This window comes from Aethalodelphis obliquidens, unplaced genomic scaffold, assembly GCF_003676395.1.
Source record: "Aethalodelphis obliquidens isolate GAN/ISIS:26980383/991018 unplaced genomic scaffold, ASM367639v1 scaffold42, whole genome shotgun sequence".
In the NCBI taxonomy this organism is placed as follows: Eukaryota; Metazoa; Chordata; class Mammalia; order Artiodactyla; family Delphinidae; genus Aethalodelphis; species Aethalodelphis obliquidens.
In genome coordinates this window covers 10,173,718-10,193,307 of record NW_020837986.1, presented here as the reverse complement: position 1 = coordinate 10,193,307, position 19,590 = coordinate 10,173,718, and the positions used below count along the sequence as shown (strand labels likewise).

The 19,590-nt window shown below is 52.4% G+C and overlaps 3 protein-coding genes across 11 annotated transcripts in view; 1 reads left to right on the top strand and 2 right to left on the bottom strand.

Moving 5' to 3' along the window:
• Positions 1-9,954, bottom strand: part of LOC113605040 (fer-1-like protein 4) — a 50,161-nt gene extending 40,207 nt beyond the window's left edge. Inside the window, 17 exon segments of the mRNA XM_027078047.1 lie at positions 3,225-3,325; positions 3,480-3,664; positions 3,696-3,807; positions 3,894-4,077; positions 4,194-4,354; positions 4,585-4,697; positions 4,700-4,832; positions 5,120-5,249; positions 5,368-5,430; positions 5,966-6,124; positions 6,401-6,442; positions 6,612-6,703; positions 8,072-8,171; positions 8,269-8,357; positions 8,710-8,769; positions 9,044-9,105; positions 9,108-9,954. Of these exon segments, the coding sequence (XP_026933848.1) occupies positions 3,225-3,325; positions 3,480-3,664; positions 3,696-3,807; positions 3,894-4,077; positions 4,194-4,354; positions 4,585-4,697; positions 4,700-4,832; positions 5,120-5,249; positions 5,368-5,430; positions 5,966-6,124; positions 6,401-6,442; positions 6,612-6,703; positions 8,072-8,171; positions 8,269-8,357; positions 8,710-8,769; positions 9,044-9,105; positions 9,108-9,123 (1,802 nt within the window). The 5' untranslated portion in view covers positions 9,124-9,954.
• Positions 9,955-11,541: 1,587 nt separating this feature from the next.
• On the top strand, positions 11,542-16,910 carry SPAG4 (sperm associated antigen 4). The gene is made up of 12 exons (XM_027078451.1): positions 11,542-11,926; positions 12,427-12,528; positions 12,871-12,937; positions 13,122-13,183; positions 13,435-13,478; positions 13,812-13,837; positions 13,940-14,048; positions 14,314-14,389; positions 14,517-14,632; positions 14,967-15,134; positions 15,572-15,661; positions 15,749-16,910. Exons 1-12 carry the CDS (start codon positions 11,617-11,619, stop codon positions 15,995-15,997), a joined length of 1,419 nt encoding a protein of 472 aa, XP_026934252.1. The 5' UTR covers positions 11,542-11,616; the 3' UTR covers positions 15,998-16,910.
• Positions 16,911-17,315: 405 nt separating this feature from the next.
• The window catches only part of LOC113605258 (RNA-binding protein 12), a 38,588-nt gene continuing 36,313 nt past the window's right edge, over positions 17,316-19,590 (bottom strand). For 8 of the 9 annotated variants that reach the window (XM_027078438.1, XM_027078439.1, XM_027078440.1 and 5 more), the window contains 2 exons: positions 19,242-19,478; positions 17,319-19,030 (listed from right to left, as the gene is read on the bottom strand). In XM_027078438.1, the coding sequence (XP_026934239.1) occupies positions 18,890-19,030; positions 19,242-19,478 (378 nt within the window). In that variant the 3' untranslated portion in view covers positions 17,319-18,889. Of the gene's footprint in view, positions 19,031-19,241; positions 19,479-19,590 lie in introns of all 9 variants that reach the window. The other variant, XM_027078444.1, reaches the window with a different exon arrangement.

The following is a 19,590-nucleotide window of genomic DNA, read 5'->3' as shown; positions in this document are numbered from 1 at the left end:
CAGTGGTTGAGAGTCCGCCTGTCGATGCAGGGGACACGGGTTCGTGCCCGGGTCCGGGAAGATCCCACATGCCGTTGAGTGGCTAGGCCCGTGAGCCATGGCTGCTGAGCCTGCGCGTCCGGAGCCTGTGCTCCGCAACGGGAGAGGCTGCAACAGTGAGGGGCCCGCGTACCGCAAAAAAAAAAAAAAAAAAATTGACAGAAGAAAAAAAATCTTCTTGACAAGATTTAGATCCACAAAATTGGATTCAGGGAAATTAGATCCGCTAGAAATAATAGCACCCCCACAAACCCCCCCACACACACAGATCACACTGGATAAAGCTATAAGAAGTGAAATACAGGGACTTCCTTGGCGGTCCAGTGGTTAAGACTCTGTGCTTCCACTGCAGGGGGCACGGGTTCAATCCCTGGTTGGGGAACTAAGATCCCGCATGCCATGCAGCCAAAAGAGAAAAAAAAAATTTTAATAAATAATAATGCTGTTTTTTTAAAAAAGATGAAATATGATTTGAACAGATCTTTCGTTGAAAGTTCCCTGACAAAGAATAATTTTAGTAATAAAATAATTTCAGTAAAGTGAAAATGGAAAGAGTTTAATTGCACCTTATAGACAATCAAGCAAGGAATTAAATTGGATTAAAGTTTGTTGCTCTTTTGGAGACATAGAGAATGTAGACAGAGAAGAGAGGCTTACAATGAAGCCCTAAGACATACCCATATGAACGTTTGGAACATTCAGAGGTAAAGAAGATAGAGAGCGAGCAAAAGAGATGAGAAGGGATGGCCAGGGAAGCCGAAGGAAAACCAAGGGTATGGAAATCAACACCAGAGTCTTTCAAGAAGGAGGGTGGGGTCAACTGTGTCCACTGATACTGAAAGGTTGAGTAAGATGAGGACAGAAAAGTGACCAACAACCAAGTCCTTGGCTGAGTCCTCCTCCTTGACCCTCCCTCTAAATGCTGGAGCTTGCCAGGTCCTTAGATTTGTTTGGGGTTTTTTTGGCCTCGCCGAGCAGCATGTGGACCAGGGATCGAATCCAGGCCCCCTGCCTTGGAAGTGCAGAATCTTAACCACTGGACCACCAAGGAAGGAAGTCCAGATTTTTCCTTTTTTTTTTTTTTTTTGTTCCCTAGGTGATCTTATCCAATCCCATCTACATATAAACACCCTGCAATTTTACATTTCTAGCCCTGAACTCTCCCCAGAGCTCAACTCCTATAGCTAACAGCCTGGCAGACATATCCATTTAGAAGTCTAACAGGCATATATCTCAAAGTTAACATGTCCAGGGACTTCCCTGGTGGCTCAGTGGTTAAGAATCCGCCTGTCAGTGCAGGGGACATGGGTGCGAGCCCTGGTCCGGGCAGATCCCACATGCCGCAGAAGAACTAAGCCCATGCACCACAACTACGGAGCCTGTGCTCTAGAGTCCGTGAGCCACAACTACTGAGCCTGAGTGCCATAACTACTGAAGCCCGTGTGCCTAGAGCCCGTGCTCTGCAGCAAGAGAAGCCACCCAATGAGAAGCCCGGGAACCGCAATAAAGAGTAGCCTCCGCTTGCCGCGACTAGAGAAAAGCCCGCACGCAGCAACAAAGACCCAAGGCAGCCAAAAATAAAAATAAATTAAAAAAAAAAAAGTTAACATGTCCAAAAAGGGGCTTCTGATATCCCCTCCACTCCCATCAGAACTTCTCCTTCTCTTGTTTTCCATAGCTCAGTAAATAGCACCATCTACATAGCTGTGCAAGTCAAAATCTTGGGAGTCATTCATGACTCTCCTCTGCACATTTTCCTCCTCCCCTAAGCCTATTCATTAGCCAGTCCTGAGGTGTCACTTCCAAAGTCTCTACTGCTCTTCAATTCATTCCCGTCACCCTGTACCCACTGCAACCACCCTAGATTCATTTCATCATTATTGGTCACCTGAATTATTACAATGCCCTCTATAGTACTCTCTCTGCTTCCTCTCATATCATCCCTCCCACACTGATCCTTTTTAAGGATAAATTAGAGCATATCCCTTCTCTTTTCAAAATGTTCAGTGGCTCCTCATTTCACTCAAAGAAGAAGCCAAGGCCACTACAATGGCCTATGTGACTCCCACATGCCTCTCCCCACTATCATCCTCCTTTCCCCCCACACCCTCCAGCCTCAGCTACTCTGTTCACTCTGCTGCACTCACACTGGTCCCTTGCTCTTCCTCAAACACACCAGGCATGCTTCACCTCAGGGCCTTTGCACATGCTGTCCTTGCTGCCTGGAACACCCTTACAGACATGGCTTGCTCCTTCATCTTCTTAATGTCAACATCACCATGGCCTCCCCTTGCCATCTTTTCTAAAATTGCAATGTCTCTCTGAAATACTTCCTTGCTTTATTTTCTCCCTAACACTATCCTTATCATACTTCTTATATTTCTGCCTTGTTGTTTACATGTTTATTATCTGTGTCTCCATTCAGCCTCCACCCCCACAAGAATGTAAGTTCCAGAAATCTTTGTGGACAAGAATGCTTATTCACTGTTATTCTTGTGCCTAAAACAGTGTCTGGCATAGTCAGTCTTATAAATATTAGTGAGTAAATGGATAAACAACCCTTTTGAGAAGAGGATCAGAAAAACACTGAAGTGCCTGGAGCAGGTTATGGAATCCAGGGCAGTGAAGGTCAAAGATGGAAGTGACTAGAACAAATATATGTGGTTACAGTAATGACCTGGTAACTAGGGACCAGTTGGTGCTGCAGGAGAGAAAGTGGACAATTGCAGAGCTAATTCTTCCAGTAGGTGAGAGGAGATGAAATCAGGATCACAGCTGTGGCTTTGGGAGGAGGTCACCTCCTCTTCTGTAGCAGGAAAAGAAGGAGAGCAGATGGTTGCAGAAGCTGGCAAGGCAGTAGACTGGATGGAGGAAGATGAGGCTTCTATTTTCTCCATGAATTAGGAAAGGAAGCCATTAGCTGGAAGGAGTGTGGAGGAACAGAGCAGGGGAATCTGAGGAGAGGGGGAAATGCATAAGCCTATAGGAGCTCGGCAAAGGGAGTTTATTGGAGGGGAGTGGCCTAACCCCCAATAATTTCTATCAAGTTCCCTCAACAATCATCTCCTCATTCTTCTGTACAGTGCTGAGCAAACGCAGTTTCCAGAGTCCTTGGGTCCAGACAGCCATCATGAGTTTCCCTCACCCTGGAGTTGGCAGCAAGGAGGGGGAGGCTCTCAGCTCACCTGCTCCCAGCCACCAGCTCTTCCAGTGCCTGGTTCAGCCGTGTGCAGGTCCCGGAAGTGGGGCTGCGCTGCAGACTCTCAACCTCCTGCAGCCCCCGGTCCTGCGGCACCAGGTGAGAAGGTCAGACTCCGACCTCTTTTACACCACACCCTCATCCCGAGGCCCCGCCCACTCACAACTGCACCTCTTGGCCCCACCCTTTGACTCCAACTTGTTCTCTGTTCAGTTTTTCAAGCCCTCTGCTGGCTCCGCACCTTTCTAAGCGGAGCTAGGTCGCGAGGATGGGGTTTGCAGTCGGGGGCGGGACCCAGGGCAGAGAGGGCCCAGGCAGAGGCTGCACGCGCCGGCCAGATGCGCTCACCCGCCCCGCCCGGATGCGAGATCTGCCTCAGGTCCAGCAAGTGCGTGGCGAGGGCCACATCGACCAGGGGCGTCCCGTAGCTGCAGACGAAGGCCACATCGACCAGGGGCGTCCCGTAGCTGCAGACGAAGGCGGCGCATCAGCGGCGGCAAGAGCTCCACGAAGCTCAGCTGCTCGTTCCACTCGGGCGCCGTCGCCTCGCCGCGCAACGACGTCTCGCCCTGAGCGCGGCGGCGAAGACAGGCGGAGAGGGGTCAGCGCCGATCAGGGCCTAGGCCTCCGCCGAGTGAGGACGGGAGGGACTTACCTGCTGCCCCAGGAAAGACACCCGCACATAGGGGTCCATGAGGACGCGCTGGTCGTGCAGGGCGCGGGCCAGGCTGCCCAGCAGGCCGGGGCGCTGCGCCGGAAGCCCCTCGGCGCGGTACACACGCACTCGCAGCCGCGCCCACGGTCTCTCCGCTGCCACCCGACGCGGCAACAGCAGGTTCCTAAGGGAGCCGGGCGCTGAGGGTCCCAGAAACCCGAGGCTCGGCCCCTCCCCGTCTCCGCATCCCGGAGGCCACGCCCCGTCCTAGTCTCCCCTCCCCATCTCACCCCAGCTCACTTCTCGATGTCCGAACTGTGGCCAGGGCCCGGGAGTGGCAGCGGAGGGGCCAGGTCCCCGCGCGCCCTCACGGACAAAGTGACCTTGACGAAACCTTTGGTCCCGGCGCGTGTATCCCGGGAGTCGTGCAGAGAAGCCCATTTCTGATAGAAGTGGCCATATGGGGACGGAGGAGCAGACCAGGGGTCAGGGGAGACCGGTGGGATGCGCAGGGTGGTCGTGGGGCTGCGATCCGAGTGCTGGACAACGGCCGGGGTTCAAGTCCAGCTCAGGAAGGAGGAGCGGCAGTGCGTGGAGGTCAGACGTCGGAAGAGATTGCTGTCTCACAAGTTAGTACACTGGGCTCAGGGCCCAGAGGTTCAGCTTCCCTTGTCCGTGCAGAGGAGTCTCAGTGAGGGGAGGGTTCAGTACCTGGCTGGTCGAAGATAATGCCCAGGTCCATCCTGAAGGTGCCTATCCGGGTGGCCATAAAGGGGAGGGTCTACGAATGGAAAGCCTGGGGAAAGGTGGCGTTAGTCCTGGAGCTTCGGCATCTCCCCTTCTCTGACGGAAACCTCTCACCCCTACCCGCCTCACCGTGATCTCCAGCAGCAAGTCCTGGAGGTGAAGCCGGGTCTCATGAAATTCAAACAAGAAGTACTGGGTTGAAGTGGGGAAGCGAGAGAAGTCAGAGAAGGTTATACGTGAAGGGTTCACGCCAGGTGGTCCCTGCCTCTGGCAAAGAGAACGCTCTCCTTCCCCACCCTTCCTCACCACGACCGCCCGCCACTCGGAGACCACACCTCTTTGCACCCTTTCCCGCAAAGAGCCCTTAGCTTCAGGCCCGCCAATAGGCTCGCTTCCACCTAGGCTACGCCCCCTCCACACAGTTCTTATCCTGGGTCCCGCCCATTCCCTCAGGCTCCCCCTTCCTTGGTAGCACCCACTTCGTTGAAGAAGGGGCAATTTGTCCCGCGCTGCGTGGCGGTCACTCGGCGTTGCTCCCCAACGCGCACGGCCACATAGGGATTAATGTTGACTCCCACCAGCTTCCGGGCCTCAAGCACCATGACCCCCCCCCTAAAGGATGGGGAAGGAGGAGAAAAGGAAGCTAAGCCTGCCTCGGTACGAGGGAAGAACGGGTGTGGAGGGCGGGTGGTATTCCCCAAGGGTTCAGGCCTGGAGGGGGAGCGGTACCTGGAAGTCCTGGGCCCTGGATACCTGGAAGGGATCCCCGCGGGCCAGGCCCAGAGCTCGGCTGCGGAGAGGCTTACAGTCAGCTCTCACTTCACTTCCTCCCCTCCACTCCGCCGTCCACACACACACCCTTGCTTGGCGCTGGCGTTAAGATCTCTCCCTCTGAAGATTCTGAGTCCTTCTAGCCTTATCTTGCCTCCATCTCAGTCCTACACTCAGAATTTGACTCATTCCTGGAGCCCTAAAACCATGCATTCATTCAACAAAGATTGAATGAGCACCTTCTATGTACCAACACTGTTCTAGGCACTGGAACACTGCAGTGAACAAAGGAGGCAACATTCCTTGCCCTCAACAGGATTTCATCACTTTCATGGGTTCCAGAGGCCATGTGTGAGCCAGTGTAACTGTGTGTGAATGTAGCAGTGTCTATGCCTAGGAATGAATGACCCTTGACCCCAGGATATCCACTCCCCCACCCATACCCTGAGACCATGTGTTTGTGAGGGTGGACAGGCACAGGCCTGCATGTATGAGTGAGTGAGGTTGACACACTGCTAGGTTATGGGAGCAGGTGCTCAGTGGGTACAAGTTACCTCTTGAGGGGGCTGAACGCGACGCCAGAAAGCTCCACATCAGGCTTGTCCTCCAGCTCCAGCTCCAGCTTGTTGGCCTCATCGCCCTGCTGACCTACTCCTCAAGCTAGCCTGCGGCCCAATGCCACTGCCCACCGCTCGAGCCGGGCCTCCCCAGGCCTCACAGGAAAGGCCATCAAGGAACATGTCTTGGACTTATCACCCATCTCTGGGCACCCATCTCTGACTTCCCTGACTCTAGGACCCACCCCTGCCCCTTGGTCTGACCCCTAACCTGGGAAACCTCTAGTTCCAGAATTGACCCCTGATTCTAGGACTGACTTCTCACCCTGGAATTGGTCCAGTACTGATCCCAGACCCAGGGACTGACCCCACATCACTGGCTCCCAATCCCAAGACTGACCCTGTAATCCCAGGTCATCCCCACATACTTACTCCAGCTCCTGGAAGCCCACATTGGGAATGATCAGCTCTGAGCTGGGAGACGGAGAAATGACAGGAGAGGGCCATGCCTGACTACAGAGCTACAACCTGGGCAGCACGGGTCCAAGGGTCACCATATCCACCAGATCCACAGTGGAATTGGGTACCACTTCTCTCTTACCAAGGCCTGCCTGGGCCTTGGTTCGGTGGGTGGGAGGGTTACCTGTCCCGAATGGGTGCTCCAAAGTCCTCTTCTGCCCAGGCTCCAGTTTCACCCTCTGGGGGCTGGTACTTCAGGTCAAGTTCCACCTGGACCTAAAACCAGATACACAGTAGGCCTTGGGCCCCTCAAACTACCCTGATGCTAAGAAAAGCCCAAAGACAATGCCTTTTATTCCACCTATAAACAGAGACCCTCCTGGCTGCATCTCTGATAACTTGTGGTTCCTCTATGATCATTAATAATAGTGAGTACTCATAAGCTATCAAGGGTTTCCCTGGTGGCGCAGTGGTTGAGACTTTGCCTGCCGATGCAGGGGACACAGGTTCGTGCCCCGGTCCGGGAAGATCCCACGTGCCGCGATGTGGCTGGGCCCGTGAGCCGTGGCCGCTGAGCCTGCGCGTCTGGAGCCTGTGCTCCGCAACGGGAGAGGCCCACGTACCACAAAAAACAAAAAACATAAGCTATGAAGAGCTTACCTGTTGCAAGTAACCTCTTTAAGGGGGCCAACACAATTCCAAAATTCTCTCATCGCTCTTGGAAATCCATTAGTGTGGCCTTCACAGCTCTGCGTGATCTGGCCCCTGCCAACATTTCCAGTCCCATCCCTTATGGGGTCTGCTCCTGCCCTGCACCCTGGTTATGCTCTCTCAGGGCGCTGGGCTTTTGCATATGCTGGTTCTTCCGCCTGCAACATTCTGTCCTCCCACTTATTTATCACCTATCGTATCCTTCAATTCCAAGCTCAAACATTACTTCCTCAGGGAACCTTTTCTGAACCCTAAATAGGTCACATCCCTCTGTTATACATTCTCCCAGCCCCCTACCAGCTCTTTTGTAACACCAATCGGTGTCAATTTTACATTTATTTGTGTGAATATTTGTTTAATGTTTGCCTCTCTCTTCAGATACGGAGCTCTAAGAGGGCAAGTCCTTATCTGGTTTTGTTCACCACTCAATCGTCATTGCTCAGCACTGCACTTGGCTTATAATCAGAGCTCAGCGAATGACAACAGACTGAATGAAAAGCTGGACATTTTGTACAACTCCACATAAGGTAAGTGAGGAAACAACCTAGAGAAGCTGAATAACTTGTCCAAGTTCTCAGCTGGGAAGTGGTGGACTTGAGATTTGAACCCAGGTTCATTTCTACCAGGCTGTACTGCCCCTCCATGAAACACCAGGAAAATCCAGCCAGGTTCATCTTCGTCCCCTACAGGAGCTGCGCCTGGTACAGGGTCAGGGAGCAGCACGGAGCTCCTTATCTTCCCTTGCCACACAACTCTGGCCCTCAGAGCTGAACCCGAATCTTGGCCTGGGGGCTGTAATGAAAGGCGCCCTGGCTCAGGGGCCTTGTTACCACTCCTGTCTGGGTCTGGGTTTTCCCCCTGGACAAACGGAACCCTCTATCTAGAGGGACTCTCAGGCTTGGGGGTGGCAGGCTGGGGGCTGACGGAACTCACTGGGGACACGCGCAGATTCTCATCCACTAGGGCCTCCTGCAGCACCAAATGCCCTGCAGTCTGTAGCTGCTGCAGGGATATCACCAGCGTCCCCAGAGACCTGGGGGTGTGGCATGAAGCAGAAGAATGACCCAGGAGAATGGTCGCAAGCCACCCTCTACCCCTACTTGCATCCTTGGCTCCCCAGGCCTGCTCACCTGGGGCTGAACACGTGGCTGCAGTTGACCACCTGTACAGACAGTCACTCCCCAGCCAGTGGAGCCTCATAGTGTAGCCAACGGAACAGCTGGGAATTGGAGGAACCTTGTGACACCCAATGCTGGGCTGACACTGACCCCTAATCCAGAGTCTGAAATAGGAGCCAACCCTAAAAACTGAGAGCTAACTCTATGACGGATCTCCTAAACCTGGAACCAACCCTCCCAAACTAGGGCTGATCTGGGGCTAACTACCAATCAAGAACTAATCCCCCCCAGTCTTGATTCTGACTTGCCCAAACTGAGTCCAACCTCTTTAGCCGGAAATTAACCCCACCTCCTGAGACTATACCTCCCAAAGCCAGGAAAAAACCTCCCAAACCAAGGATGGACTCATATGGGGCACAGATCAGCTTCTCCCCATCCAGAATCCAACCCCACTGACCTCACCGATATCTGCTTCTTGACCACAGTGAATTCTCCTTGTTTTCTGGATAAAACCTGCCAGAATTGAATCTAGTCATTTATCAGCTCCTCCCCACACACACAAAAAAATCATCCCTCCATTCACTCTTGGCCCAGGGTCTAATCCCCCTGGACTCACCCTTAAAGAGACATAGAAGATAGGGAGGGAGGGAAGCAGAGAGTTGGAGACATTGGACTTGGGGAGAAAGGGGACAGGCTGTAGAGATGCCTAGGGATGGGGTGGGGGGCCTGGGGAATGGAGGAACTGGAGCTCTCCAGTTCCAAACATTCTCAGAGCACCCCTGCAAACCTCACCAAGCTGAGCCTCACCTGTAGGTCATGGGTGCCCGGCAGCCCTGTCAGTCACCGCACACACACGGTCAGAGCCATTGTCCCAGGGCCAATGGCTCTGCCTCTGCCTGCTTGCCCTCCTGCCCACCCGCCCACCCACCTGAATCGCCTCTGACTCACTGGACTCACCCAGCAGGTTCAGCAATCCCTGCCCTTTAGTCAAACACAAAATCAGCAGGCCTGGGGGTCACGGGTAGGGAGGAAGTGGGAAGACAGAGAGATAGGGGTAAGGTCCCTGTGGTCAGTTCAGTCCTCCCTGCCTGCACCAGCTTCAGCCTCCTTCCTGCCTCCTTGTAGGGTGGGAGCTGCGACAGGGTGGGGATGGAGGCAAGGGGAGAGGGCCAGACCCAAGGCTGGTCTGTGCTAGCCTGTGAGGACTCAAGGACATGGGACCTCATGTTGTTCCTTGTTCACTTCACTGTCCTCAATGCCCAGCTCAGGGTCTGGCACATTGCAAACCCTCAAAACATGGCCCGAATGGATGTATTAATAAATGAATCCCCTAGCTCCCAGCATTAGCATGGAGGCACTCAACACATTTATTGAATTAATGAGTGACTGAATGTGTGTCCCTAGCTTGTACATAGCAGGTGTTCAAAACACTTCTTAACCAAAAGCTAGAGGTCCTTCAGCTGGGGTTTACTGGTGAGTACTGAACTCCAGGGCAGGATTTTGGAATTCTAATCTTTGGTCTCAGGAAAATCCTTTCCGCTCTCTGGACCTATTTGCCTAGCTGTGTAATATGCACAGGATGAACTGCACTGCTTTTCAAAGTATGGTCCCTAATCAGGATCACACATGTGGTTGTTAAAAATGCACATTTTGGGCTTCCCTGGTGGCACAATGGTTAAGAATCCACCTGCCAATGCAGGGGACGTGGGTTCGAGCCCTGGTCTGGGAAGATCCCACATGCCGCAGAGCAACTAAGCCCGTGCACCACAACTACTGAACCTGTGCTCTAGAGCCCGTGAGCCACAACTACTGAGCCCACGTGCCACAACTAATGAAGCCCGCGCGCCTAGAGCTCGTGCTCCGCAACGAGAGAAGCCACCGCAATGAGAGGCCTGCGCACCGCAATGAAGAGTAGCCCCCGATCACTGCAACTAGAAAAAAGAAAGCCCGCGTGCAGCAACAAAGACCCAATGCAGCCAAAAATAAATAATTAATTTTTAAAAAAATGCACATTCTGGGACTTCCCTGGTGGTCCAGTGGTAAAGAATCCACCTTACAATGCAGGGGACGTGGGTTCGATGCCTGGTCGGGGAACTAAGATCCCACATGCCTCCGGGCAATTAAGCCCACATGCCACAGCTACTGAGCTCGCGAGCCTCAACTAGAGAAGAGAAAACCCTCGTACCACAACTAGAGGGGAGCCCGCGCACCGCAAGGAAGAGCCTGTATGCCACAACTGAGACCTGACACATCCAAAAATAAATAAAATATATAAATAATAAATAAATCTTTAAAAAAATATACATGAAAATTCCTGCGCCCACTCTAGAAATGCTAAAGTAATATCTCAAGGTGTGCCTGGGAACCTGAATTTCTATAAGCTGCACTGGTACTATCCTGTTACACAGCAGGAGTTTGGGAACATCTGGTCGCTTGGCTGTGATCATGTGTGATTCCTCATTCCCTTCTAGGTGACTCAGATGGTCTGAGTGTGGGTATGGAGATTGGTGGGTACTGAATTCTCACCCCACAGACCCCTGGTGAATATGGGTCTGGGAGAGGAACCCACAGATCCCTGAGGTCAGAGTTCTCTGGCCTAATGACTAGGATGAGAGGAGGGGCCTGAAGGGTTGTAGAGCAAAAGAGACTAAGAAACTAAAAAGACTTTATTGAGAAGTGCTGTGGGTGATCCCTTGCTCCTTAACATTTATTCATTCACAGATATTTGAGCACCTACTACATGCTAGGCCTATCTAGGCACTGGAGGATACAGTAGTGAACAAAACAAAAATCCCTGCCTTCATAAAGTTTACTGCTGTACTGGGAGTAACAGGTTATGGAAAGAGAGGAAGAAAGGAAAGAAAGAAAGAAAGAAGGAAGGAAGGAAGGAAGGAAGGAAGGAAGGAAGGGAAGGAAGGAAGGAAGAAAGAAAGAAAGAGAAAAAGAAAACACATAGCATGTCAGTAATAAGTGCTAAGGAGAAAAACAAAGCAGGAAGGGGGGACAGAAATTCTTTTACGCAGAGTGTAGTTTTGGACGGGGTGTTCTGGGAAGTGCTGTGATGTCACTGCTTGCTTTAACCTGGGAAAGAATAAGAGAGACTGCCAAGGCTCCCCAGTGACGTCACGACTAGCTCTGTGACTCCACACCAGAGCGTTCGGCGGAGACCCTGGTCTCCTCTATGAAGTCAGCAGCCAGGCCCAGATATAGGGGAGAGGGTTGGGTCAGGCCGCCGGGCACGCTGGCTGCACGCAGAGTCCTTGGGGTACCGGCGGCGCGCACCTGCTGAGGGAGGGCCGAGGGCCTTGGCGGCTCAGGCGGTGATTCTGGCGTCCGTGAGGGGGGCAGCCCGGGGTCAGGATGCAGCGAAGACCCCGCCCGGGCTCTGCCGCGTTCCCGCACAAGCACACGCCCAACTTCTACAGCGACAACAGCAACAGCTCTATGAGCATCACCTCGGGGGAAAGCTGCGGGCACCGGTCAGCTGGGCCGGAGCCCGGGGAGCCCGAGGGCAGAAGAGGCCGGGGCTCTAGCTGCGGTGAGCCCGCCATGAGCGCTGGAGTGCCCGGAAGAACCACAAAGGCTGAAAGCTCTCGGCTGAAGCCGGCGCCTCGGAGCCACAGTGGGCCGACCGCCTCTGGCGCGGCAACCGTGAGGGGCGGGGCCTCGGGTGCGGGCGGGGTCGAAACCGGGGGAGAGGAGGGGCCTAAGGGGTGGGGCTTGGCGCGGAAGCGGGATAAAACTATCTGGGCACCTCCTAAGGGGCGGGACCTGTAGGGTGAAAACAGGAGGTACTAGATAAGATGCCCCAAAGGGGGGCCTCGGTGTGGTGGACTGTCCTGGGGAGGGGCGGGGAAAGTCCTGTGATTGGGCACCACTGAGGAGGCGCGGCCTCGGTGTTAGCATGAATTGGCTACCGGGGAAATGGGGCCGTATCAAGACCTAAGGCTGGGGGCGGGGCCACCGTTTGGGAGGTGGGACCACGTCTAGACTGAGCTTTCTGGGCGCGGGGGCGTCAGAGTGCTGCGAGAGACCCGGGATGGGGCTGCATTGGGACCAAAGCCCCTGAGGCTGCTCTGCTTCTGGGCTGGGGAACCTGCGGCCAGGTGCCGGGGAAACAGCGGGCCTGCGGTGCGCAAGGCCTCAATGGAGCCCCTTGGGCTCCCGCAGAACCGGCTGGCTCTCCCGGTGTCCCTGAGGAGCAGCTCGACCTCTCGACTCTGGATCCGAGGCAGGAGATACCTCCCCCGCGAGTGTCCAAGAGCTTCCTGAGTACGGGCCAGGCCAGCCCAGATCCCCTCTGACCCTCTGGCCCCCCTCTCCGAATTCCATTTCTCACCTCTGGGGCCCTGGTTTCAGTTCTGAGCCCCCAGCCCGTGTCTGATTCTCCAGCTCTTTCTCTGAGCCCGATCCATCTTCCCTGAGAATGAGAATCCAAATCATTCTCCTCGCCCGCATCTAATTCTCCTAGCCCACACCGCTGTTCCTGAGTCCCTATCCCCGAGCCCCCTTCCTAAGCCCCTTCTGAACCTCGAACACCACGCTCTGTGAGCCCCTCACCTCTCCCCCTCCCTAAGCCTAGTCCCTTCTCTGAGCCCCCTCTCTTCTCCTCAGGCCCACTCTTCCAGGTGCTGAGCGTGTTGTTATCCCTGGTAGGAGGTGTGCTGGTCAGTGTGTACAGGTCAGAGGGAGGGAAAGGGGAGCCCCAGGGGCTGCTCCTTGAGGGGGTGGGGAGCAGGGCCAGACCCGGCTGCGGCTTGAGCCGATTCACACCTGTGTTCACAGGAGCTGGGTCTAGGACACTGGGGTGGGGTCCGTGGGGTTCGCTAGGGTATCGGGGCCTCAGCCTCCCTCCGGTTCTTTAGGGAGGTCTGTTCCGTCCGCTTCCTGCTCACGGCTGTGTCACTGCTGAGCCTCTTTCTGGCAGGTGAGAGGGCGGTGAATTCCCTAGGCCCTAGCCCTGGCTGCTTTGGAGGCAAACGTGGTACATTTTCTCCTGTACCCTTCAGCCCACTCAGTCTCTTCAGAGGCTTACAGCTCCTCACAGTCCCCTTCAGAGCCTTCTAGTCCCCCCCTCAGACTCAGCCCCTTCAAGCCTCTTCTCTCCCCACTGTCCCCTTTATGCCAGAGAAAGCCTCTCCCTTCTCTTCCCCTGAGACCAGCCCCCTCTTTCTCCAGCACTCTGGTGGGGACTCTGGTACCTGGCCCCTCCTTTGGAGAATGTGAGTCGGGGAGACTGTCCCGGGGTGGGTGGTTGGCAGGCTGTGCACCTGCAGGTTGTGTGGAGTCCCCTGGGCCGCTGGGAGCAGGGCAGTGCTGGAAGCTATAACCCTAAGGAAAGGCTGGATATAAACAGGAGATTTCTGAAGGATTGTGCCCAGAGGTGCTTGAGGGTCTGTCTCTGAGAGGTCCTGGAAGGGCAGGGCAGGGGGGCAGGGGTTGGCAGTCCTCAGAAGCAAGGCCCTTTGAGTCTGGCCTCCCACACTGAGGTGGGAACAGAGGTGGGTGGGAGCTCAGCAGCACTGTATTTTGTCCCTCCCTCCTCCCTCCAACAGGAACCTAAGGAGATACTGACTCTAAGGTGAGAGAGAGCACCTGGGGTGGGGAGTTGGGGGCCTCAAAGGTGCTGAAGTGTCCAGGGGGACAGGGAGCCAACTGCACCGTGCCAACCTTCTGTCTGCAGCGAATACCACGAGCGCGTGCGCTCCCAGGAGCAGCAGCTGCAGCAGCTCCGGGCTGAGCTGGTTAAACTCCACAAGGAGGTGTCCAGCGTTCGCGCAGCCAACAGCGAGGTGAGCCCCGCAGACTCATCCTGTTCTCAGAACCAGGTCCAGGAGCTCGGGCCCCAGGAGCCTGGCCCCGTGGCTCTGCCCATTGCATAATCCCGGCCCACCTTGCAGCTCTGCTCCCTGAGTCCTGAGCCTTAAGGCCCTGCCTAGAGCCCCGCCTTTGGAATTTCTCCCGGGGCCCACAAAGTCTATCCCCAGAGAACTCTGCCCCACTATAAAAGCTGCCCTCAAGCCCCGCCCCTTCAGGCCCCGCCCTCTCTCTTTTCAGAGAGTGGCCAAACTCGTATTCCAGAGGCTGAGTGAGGACTTTGTGCGGAAACCCGACTATGCGCTGAGCTCTGTGGGTAAGACTCAGAGACACAGGCAGAACTATGCACATGAGCGGCTCCAGGAGACCAACCTCAAACAGACCCTGCCCCAGCTGTCAGTCAGGCCTAGGAGCCCCTGAGTGGTTGCTTCTCCCTGCTCCAGGAGCCTCCATCGACCTAGAGAAGACGTCCCCCGACTACGAGGATGCGAACACTGCCTACTTCTGGAATCGCTTCAGCTTCTGGAACTATGCGCGACCGCCCACGGTTATCCTGGAGGTGGGCCTGGAACCTAGATCCCTGAACGGGACCTGGGGCGGGACTCTGGGAAAAGGACCCCCGCAGCTCCCCTGGGGTGGGACCTGACTGAACTGAGGGCGTGGCGCCAGGCGGAGCCCTGCTGGGCAGAAGTCCTGGAGGCAGGGCCTGGCTTGTTTGGGGTGAGGCTCTGGGTGAGGCCGAGAACAACGTGATACTGAAGAGACCTGGCCCTACTAGGTACTGGGGCCCTGGGCAGACACCGGGCTGGGGTTGGAGGACTGGGCGGGGCCCATGATGGGGTCAACCTGTCCTGTGGTTCTGATGGGCTGTGTGTCTGTCTGCCCGCCTGCAGCCAGATGTGTTCCCTGGGAATTGCTGGGCTTTTGAGGGCGACCAGGGCCAGGTGGTGATCCAGTTGCCGGGTCGTGTGCAGCTGAGCGACATCACTCTGCAGCATCCACCGCCCAGCGTGGCACACACCCGGGGAGCCAAGAGCGCCCCGCGTGACTTCGCAGTCTATGTAAGTGGGGCTGAGGCCAAGGAGGTGGGGGATTTTTGCCTAGAGAGCACAAGGCAGTCATGAAAACTGAGACTACTGAGTCTTTGCTCGCTCATCCATAAAATGGAGATACTACCACTTGCCTCTCAAGGCTGCTGCAGGTTATAATTATAACCATATTCAAATATTAGTTATGGTTTATTGAGTGCTTACTCTGTGCAGAGTACTTTACATGGATTATATATCCTTGCATCCACACAACAACCTATGAAGTGCAAGTGGTCGAACTAAAATTTGCAACTTGATTTCTTTGAGCCCACATTCCACACTATACTATCCTAACACCAAAAAATAAATGAGAATATGCATACAGATACTGAACAGAGTTGGTGCTAAACAGTTACTCTCCCTCCTCCACCTGTGCCTCACTGTTCCTCCACTCATTCTTCACTTACTAGGGCCTCCAGGTTGATGATGAGACTGAAGTTTTCTTGGGGAAATTCACCTTCGATGTGGAGAAATCTGAGATTCAGACTTTCCACCTAGAGGTATGTTTGTCTCACAGTGAAGGAATATTGGGGAGGAAGGCAGTCCTTGGGAGACCAGGCCTTGGCATGATCCATTTGTCTCCCCAGAATGACCCCCCAGCTGCCTTTCCCAAGGTGAAGATCCAGATTCTAAGCAACTGGGGCCACCCCCATTTCACATGCCTGTATCGAGTCCGAGCCCATGGCATTCAAACCTCAGAGGGGGCAGGGGACAGTGCCACAGGGGGGGGCCCATTAAACATGCTGATTGTTGGAGTAGAGTGGAGGTCTATGCTGAAAGAAGCTGGATCAGTGCTGGGAGGGCTATTGCGGGAAGAGGGGTGTGTGGCGCTCTAGTTGCCTTTGGTATATAAACATGGTTGGGGGGTCTACCAAAACGCCCTCTTTGAGGGCGCAGCAGTAGATGATGTTTATGGAGTGTTTACCATGTGCACAAGACAGTACTCTGGACGTTATATGCCTTACCCTAACTAATCTTCACAGCCACAGAGGCGGAAGCCACTCAGGTCAGGAAAGTTGCTCAAGGTCACACAGCTAACGAAGAGCTCAAACACAGCAGGACCCCAAGCCTACCACCCTCTTGCAGAGCTGCCAGTCAGCATGAAGCCATGCTTGTGCACCTCAATTCTCACCCCAACTCTTGCTAGGTGCAGGTGGAGGAGGAACTACCCCTTCAGGTAAAAACTAGGGAGACTTGAGAACCTCTAGGAAGCATCTGAGTCAGAGTTGATGCAGGCCTGGTCACCTTTACTCAGGTTGTCTTTACTGGGACCTGAGTGCATGACTATGCTAGGCACAGTACAGGTGGTCTAGTATTTACCAGTCCCTGCCCTCAAGGACCCTGATAGGGGAGAGATGATGCTCCAGAAAAATGGGAGAATTCATTGATCCAAGAACTCTTCACTCTAAGGGTCAAAAGTAGAATGGGAGGGAAAAAGAGGGAGGAGCCGGACATTAAAGGGTTAATGAGTTCTGCCCAGGCCAAGAGGAGAAAAGGAAAACAAGCGTGAACAAAGAAACATGCAACATCTTGACTATTAGGATCCTTTGTAGTGTGTTCATGTTTTGGAAGAATATATAGACTATTAACAGTGGTTACACCTCTAGAAAGTGGAATGCATGAGTATGTGAGGGGAGTGGAACATGCATCCATCTGTTTAAATTTTGGGGTTATTACTCTTAAAGCCTAAGGTTTTCTAACTAATGAACTAATACAGCTTTTCTAGAGGGCAACTTCATAGTAAGTACCAAAAGCCTTAAATTTTTTTTGCAGTACGCAGGCCTCTCACTGCTGTGGCCTCTCCCGTTGCGGAGCACAGGCTCTGGACGCGCAGGCTCAGCAGCCATGGCTCACGGGCCCAGCCGCTCCGCGGCATGTGGGATCTTCCCAGACCGGGGCACGAACCTGTGTCCCCTGCATCGGCAGGCGGACTCTCAACCACTGCGCCAGCAGGGAAGCCCCAAGCCTTAAATTTTTTTATACTTTTTAATCACTGCAATTCCACTTCTAAGCATGGATCCAAAGGATACCTAGGTATAATCTAAGTTAATACTTTAAGGATGTCCATCCTACTGTTGTTCATGAAGGAAAAAACTGGAAATAGTATCTAAGAAGACAAAGTACACTACAAAAATAATATGGAGACAATAGAAATGGTAATATAAGGGAATGTTTAATGTCATGAAAAGTAAATAATGATATATGGATAATTTCTTAAAAAGCAAGCTAGGTTGGTATACATAAAAATTTTTAATTTCCATATCCGAAGAGTTACATAGACCAAAAGATACTATAACTGAAAAGACAATAGCCTTGGAGGAAATATTTTCAACATGTATTAATAACTGAATAACTGTAACAGAATAAGGGCTATAAGGACAACAACAACAATCTATAAAAAGGCTGTTCAGAAGAAATACAATCGACAAATAAACATATAAAATGATACCTAGCCTTCATAAATAAATTCAAACTAAAAATGAGATTTTTTTTGCCTGTCAGATTAACAAAATGGGTAAAAAATTGTTATGAAAGGCAATTTATAATATCTATTAAAATGTTAAATATTCTTATCTTTTGAGCATTTTCACTTGTAGGAATAAATCCTTCAGAAACATTCCTGTAAATGCACAGATAAATGTAGAAGGATATTCCTTACAGCACTGTTTGTTATAACAGAAGAAAACTAGAAGGGACCCAAATCTTGATAAATTAGGGATTGGCTAAATAAGCTATAGTACACTCATACACAGAGTAATACACAAGCATTAGAAAAAATGAGGTCAGCAGTAAGTTCTAATGGATAAAATACCCAAAATATAATAAAAACAAAGTGCAAACAGTATAGTATCTATTTAGGGAAAAATCTGTCAGACCTAGAAAATACACCCTGCTCCATAATCTATCTTATACAATATTTATATTTGAAATAATTTTGTACTAACTAGCACACATTTTAAAAACATTTAAAGCATACTAAAATAGTATGTATGGTATGATCCCAATTTTGTAAAACAAAAAAACATGTATCACTAAAAATATGCATAAAGTATTAAAAAATATGCACCAAATATTTTATTGGGACATAGGAGTTTGGGTGATATTTATTTTTTCCTAAAATGAATATACATATTTATTTTCTAGTAAGAAAAAAATTAGCTATTAAAAAATTTAGGCTTATAGCCCATTTTTAGGACTAGAACCACCACTGCTCCATCCCTCCAGGAAGTCTAGCATAGCTCCTGCTCCATCTTAAAACTCACCCCTCCCCTAGCACTTTCCACCTTGTCTGTGTTCACAGCTCAGCTCTGCTCTGAGGCAGGGCAGGCTAGGTGTTTGGCTTACATTCAGTCTTTGCATTTTCAAAAACAGAGTCAGTGTCTCTAGATATGTGACCAGGAATACCCAATTTCTTTGAGTGGGGCTATTATATCAGATGAATCCTTCACTCAACAATCTCTAAGGTCAACAAATAAGCTCAGAGAGGAGAAGTAAATGTGGCTAATAGCAGATTCCCACCCAGAAACACAGAGTGGTAGCAAAGTGTGGTCTTCATTGATCTTTATTGAATGAGAGGCTCCAGGGACAAGCAGGTGAGATCAAGAGTGGCTATAGCAAGTATAAAAGTAAGCATAAAAGTATAAAACATATAAAAGTATAAAACAGGGTTGGGGGACCTTAGGAACACAGGACTGAGGACTGGCCACAGTCTACCCCTCCAAGGGAATCTAGGCCTGAGGGACCTGTGCAGGGCCCTTGGCTGCAGGTGGAAGTGCTTTGAGTGGGGCCCAACCTTGGGCCTTGAAGTAGGAGACCAGTTGCGTGGGTACTTCTGCAAGTACAGTCTGCGCCAGTGCCTCTCGAGGGGCCTGCCAAGGAGAAGAGGGGCAGGTTCAGTGATGACCCATGACAGCTTCCCCAGGTCTACATTTCATACCCCAGAAAGGATACAAAATCCAACACCCAACCCTGCCCCAGGCTCAGATGAAAGGGTAAGTATCCCCACTCACATCAGGGAGAGGTGGAAGACTAAACTCCACCTCTCAGTGGACAAACTCCACCGAGCTTGTCCCTACTCACATTCTGGAAGCGGCGGTAGGGCACAAACTGCACTATGTCACGAGCAGCTGCCTCCCCGGAGCGTGTACGCAGGGGTCCACCATCAGCATCCAGCTGCTCCATGGCCTCGAAGTCAGCGCCACCAACACCCACGATGATCACTGACATGGGCAGGAAGGAGGCACGAACCACAGCCTCACGTGTGGCCTCCACATCTGTCACAGCACCATCGGTCAGCAGCAACAGCACGAAGTATTGCTAAGGGCAAGTTCGTTCATATACTGAGGCAGACCCTCTAAACATTCCAGCCACATATTCCCACACTGACAAGAAGGCTCCTGTTACAAGGGAGGCCCTGACCAAGTCCCCT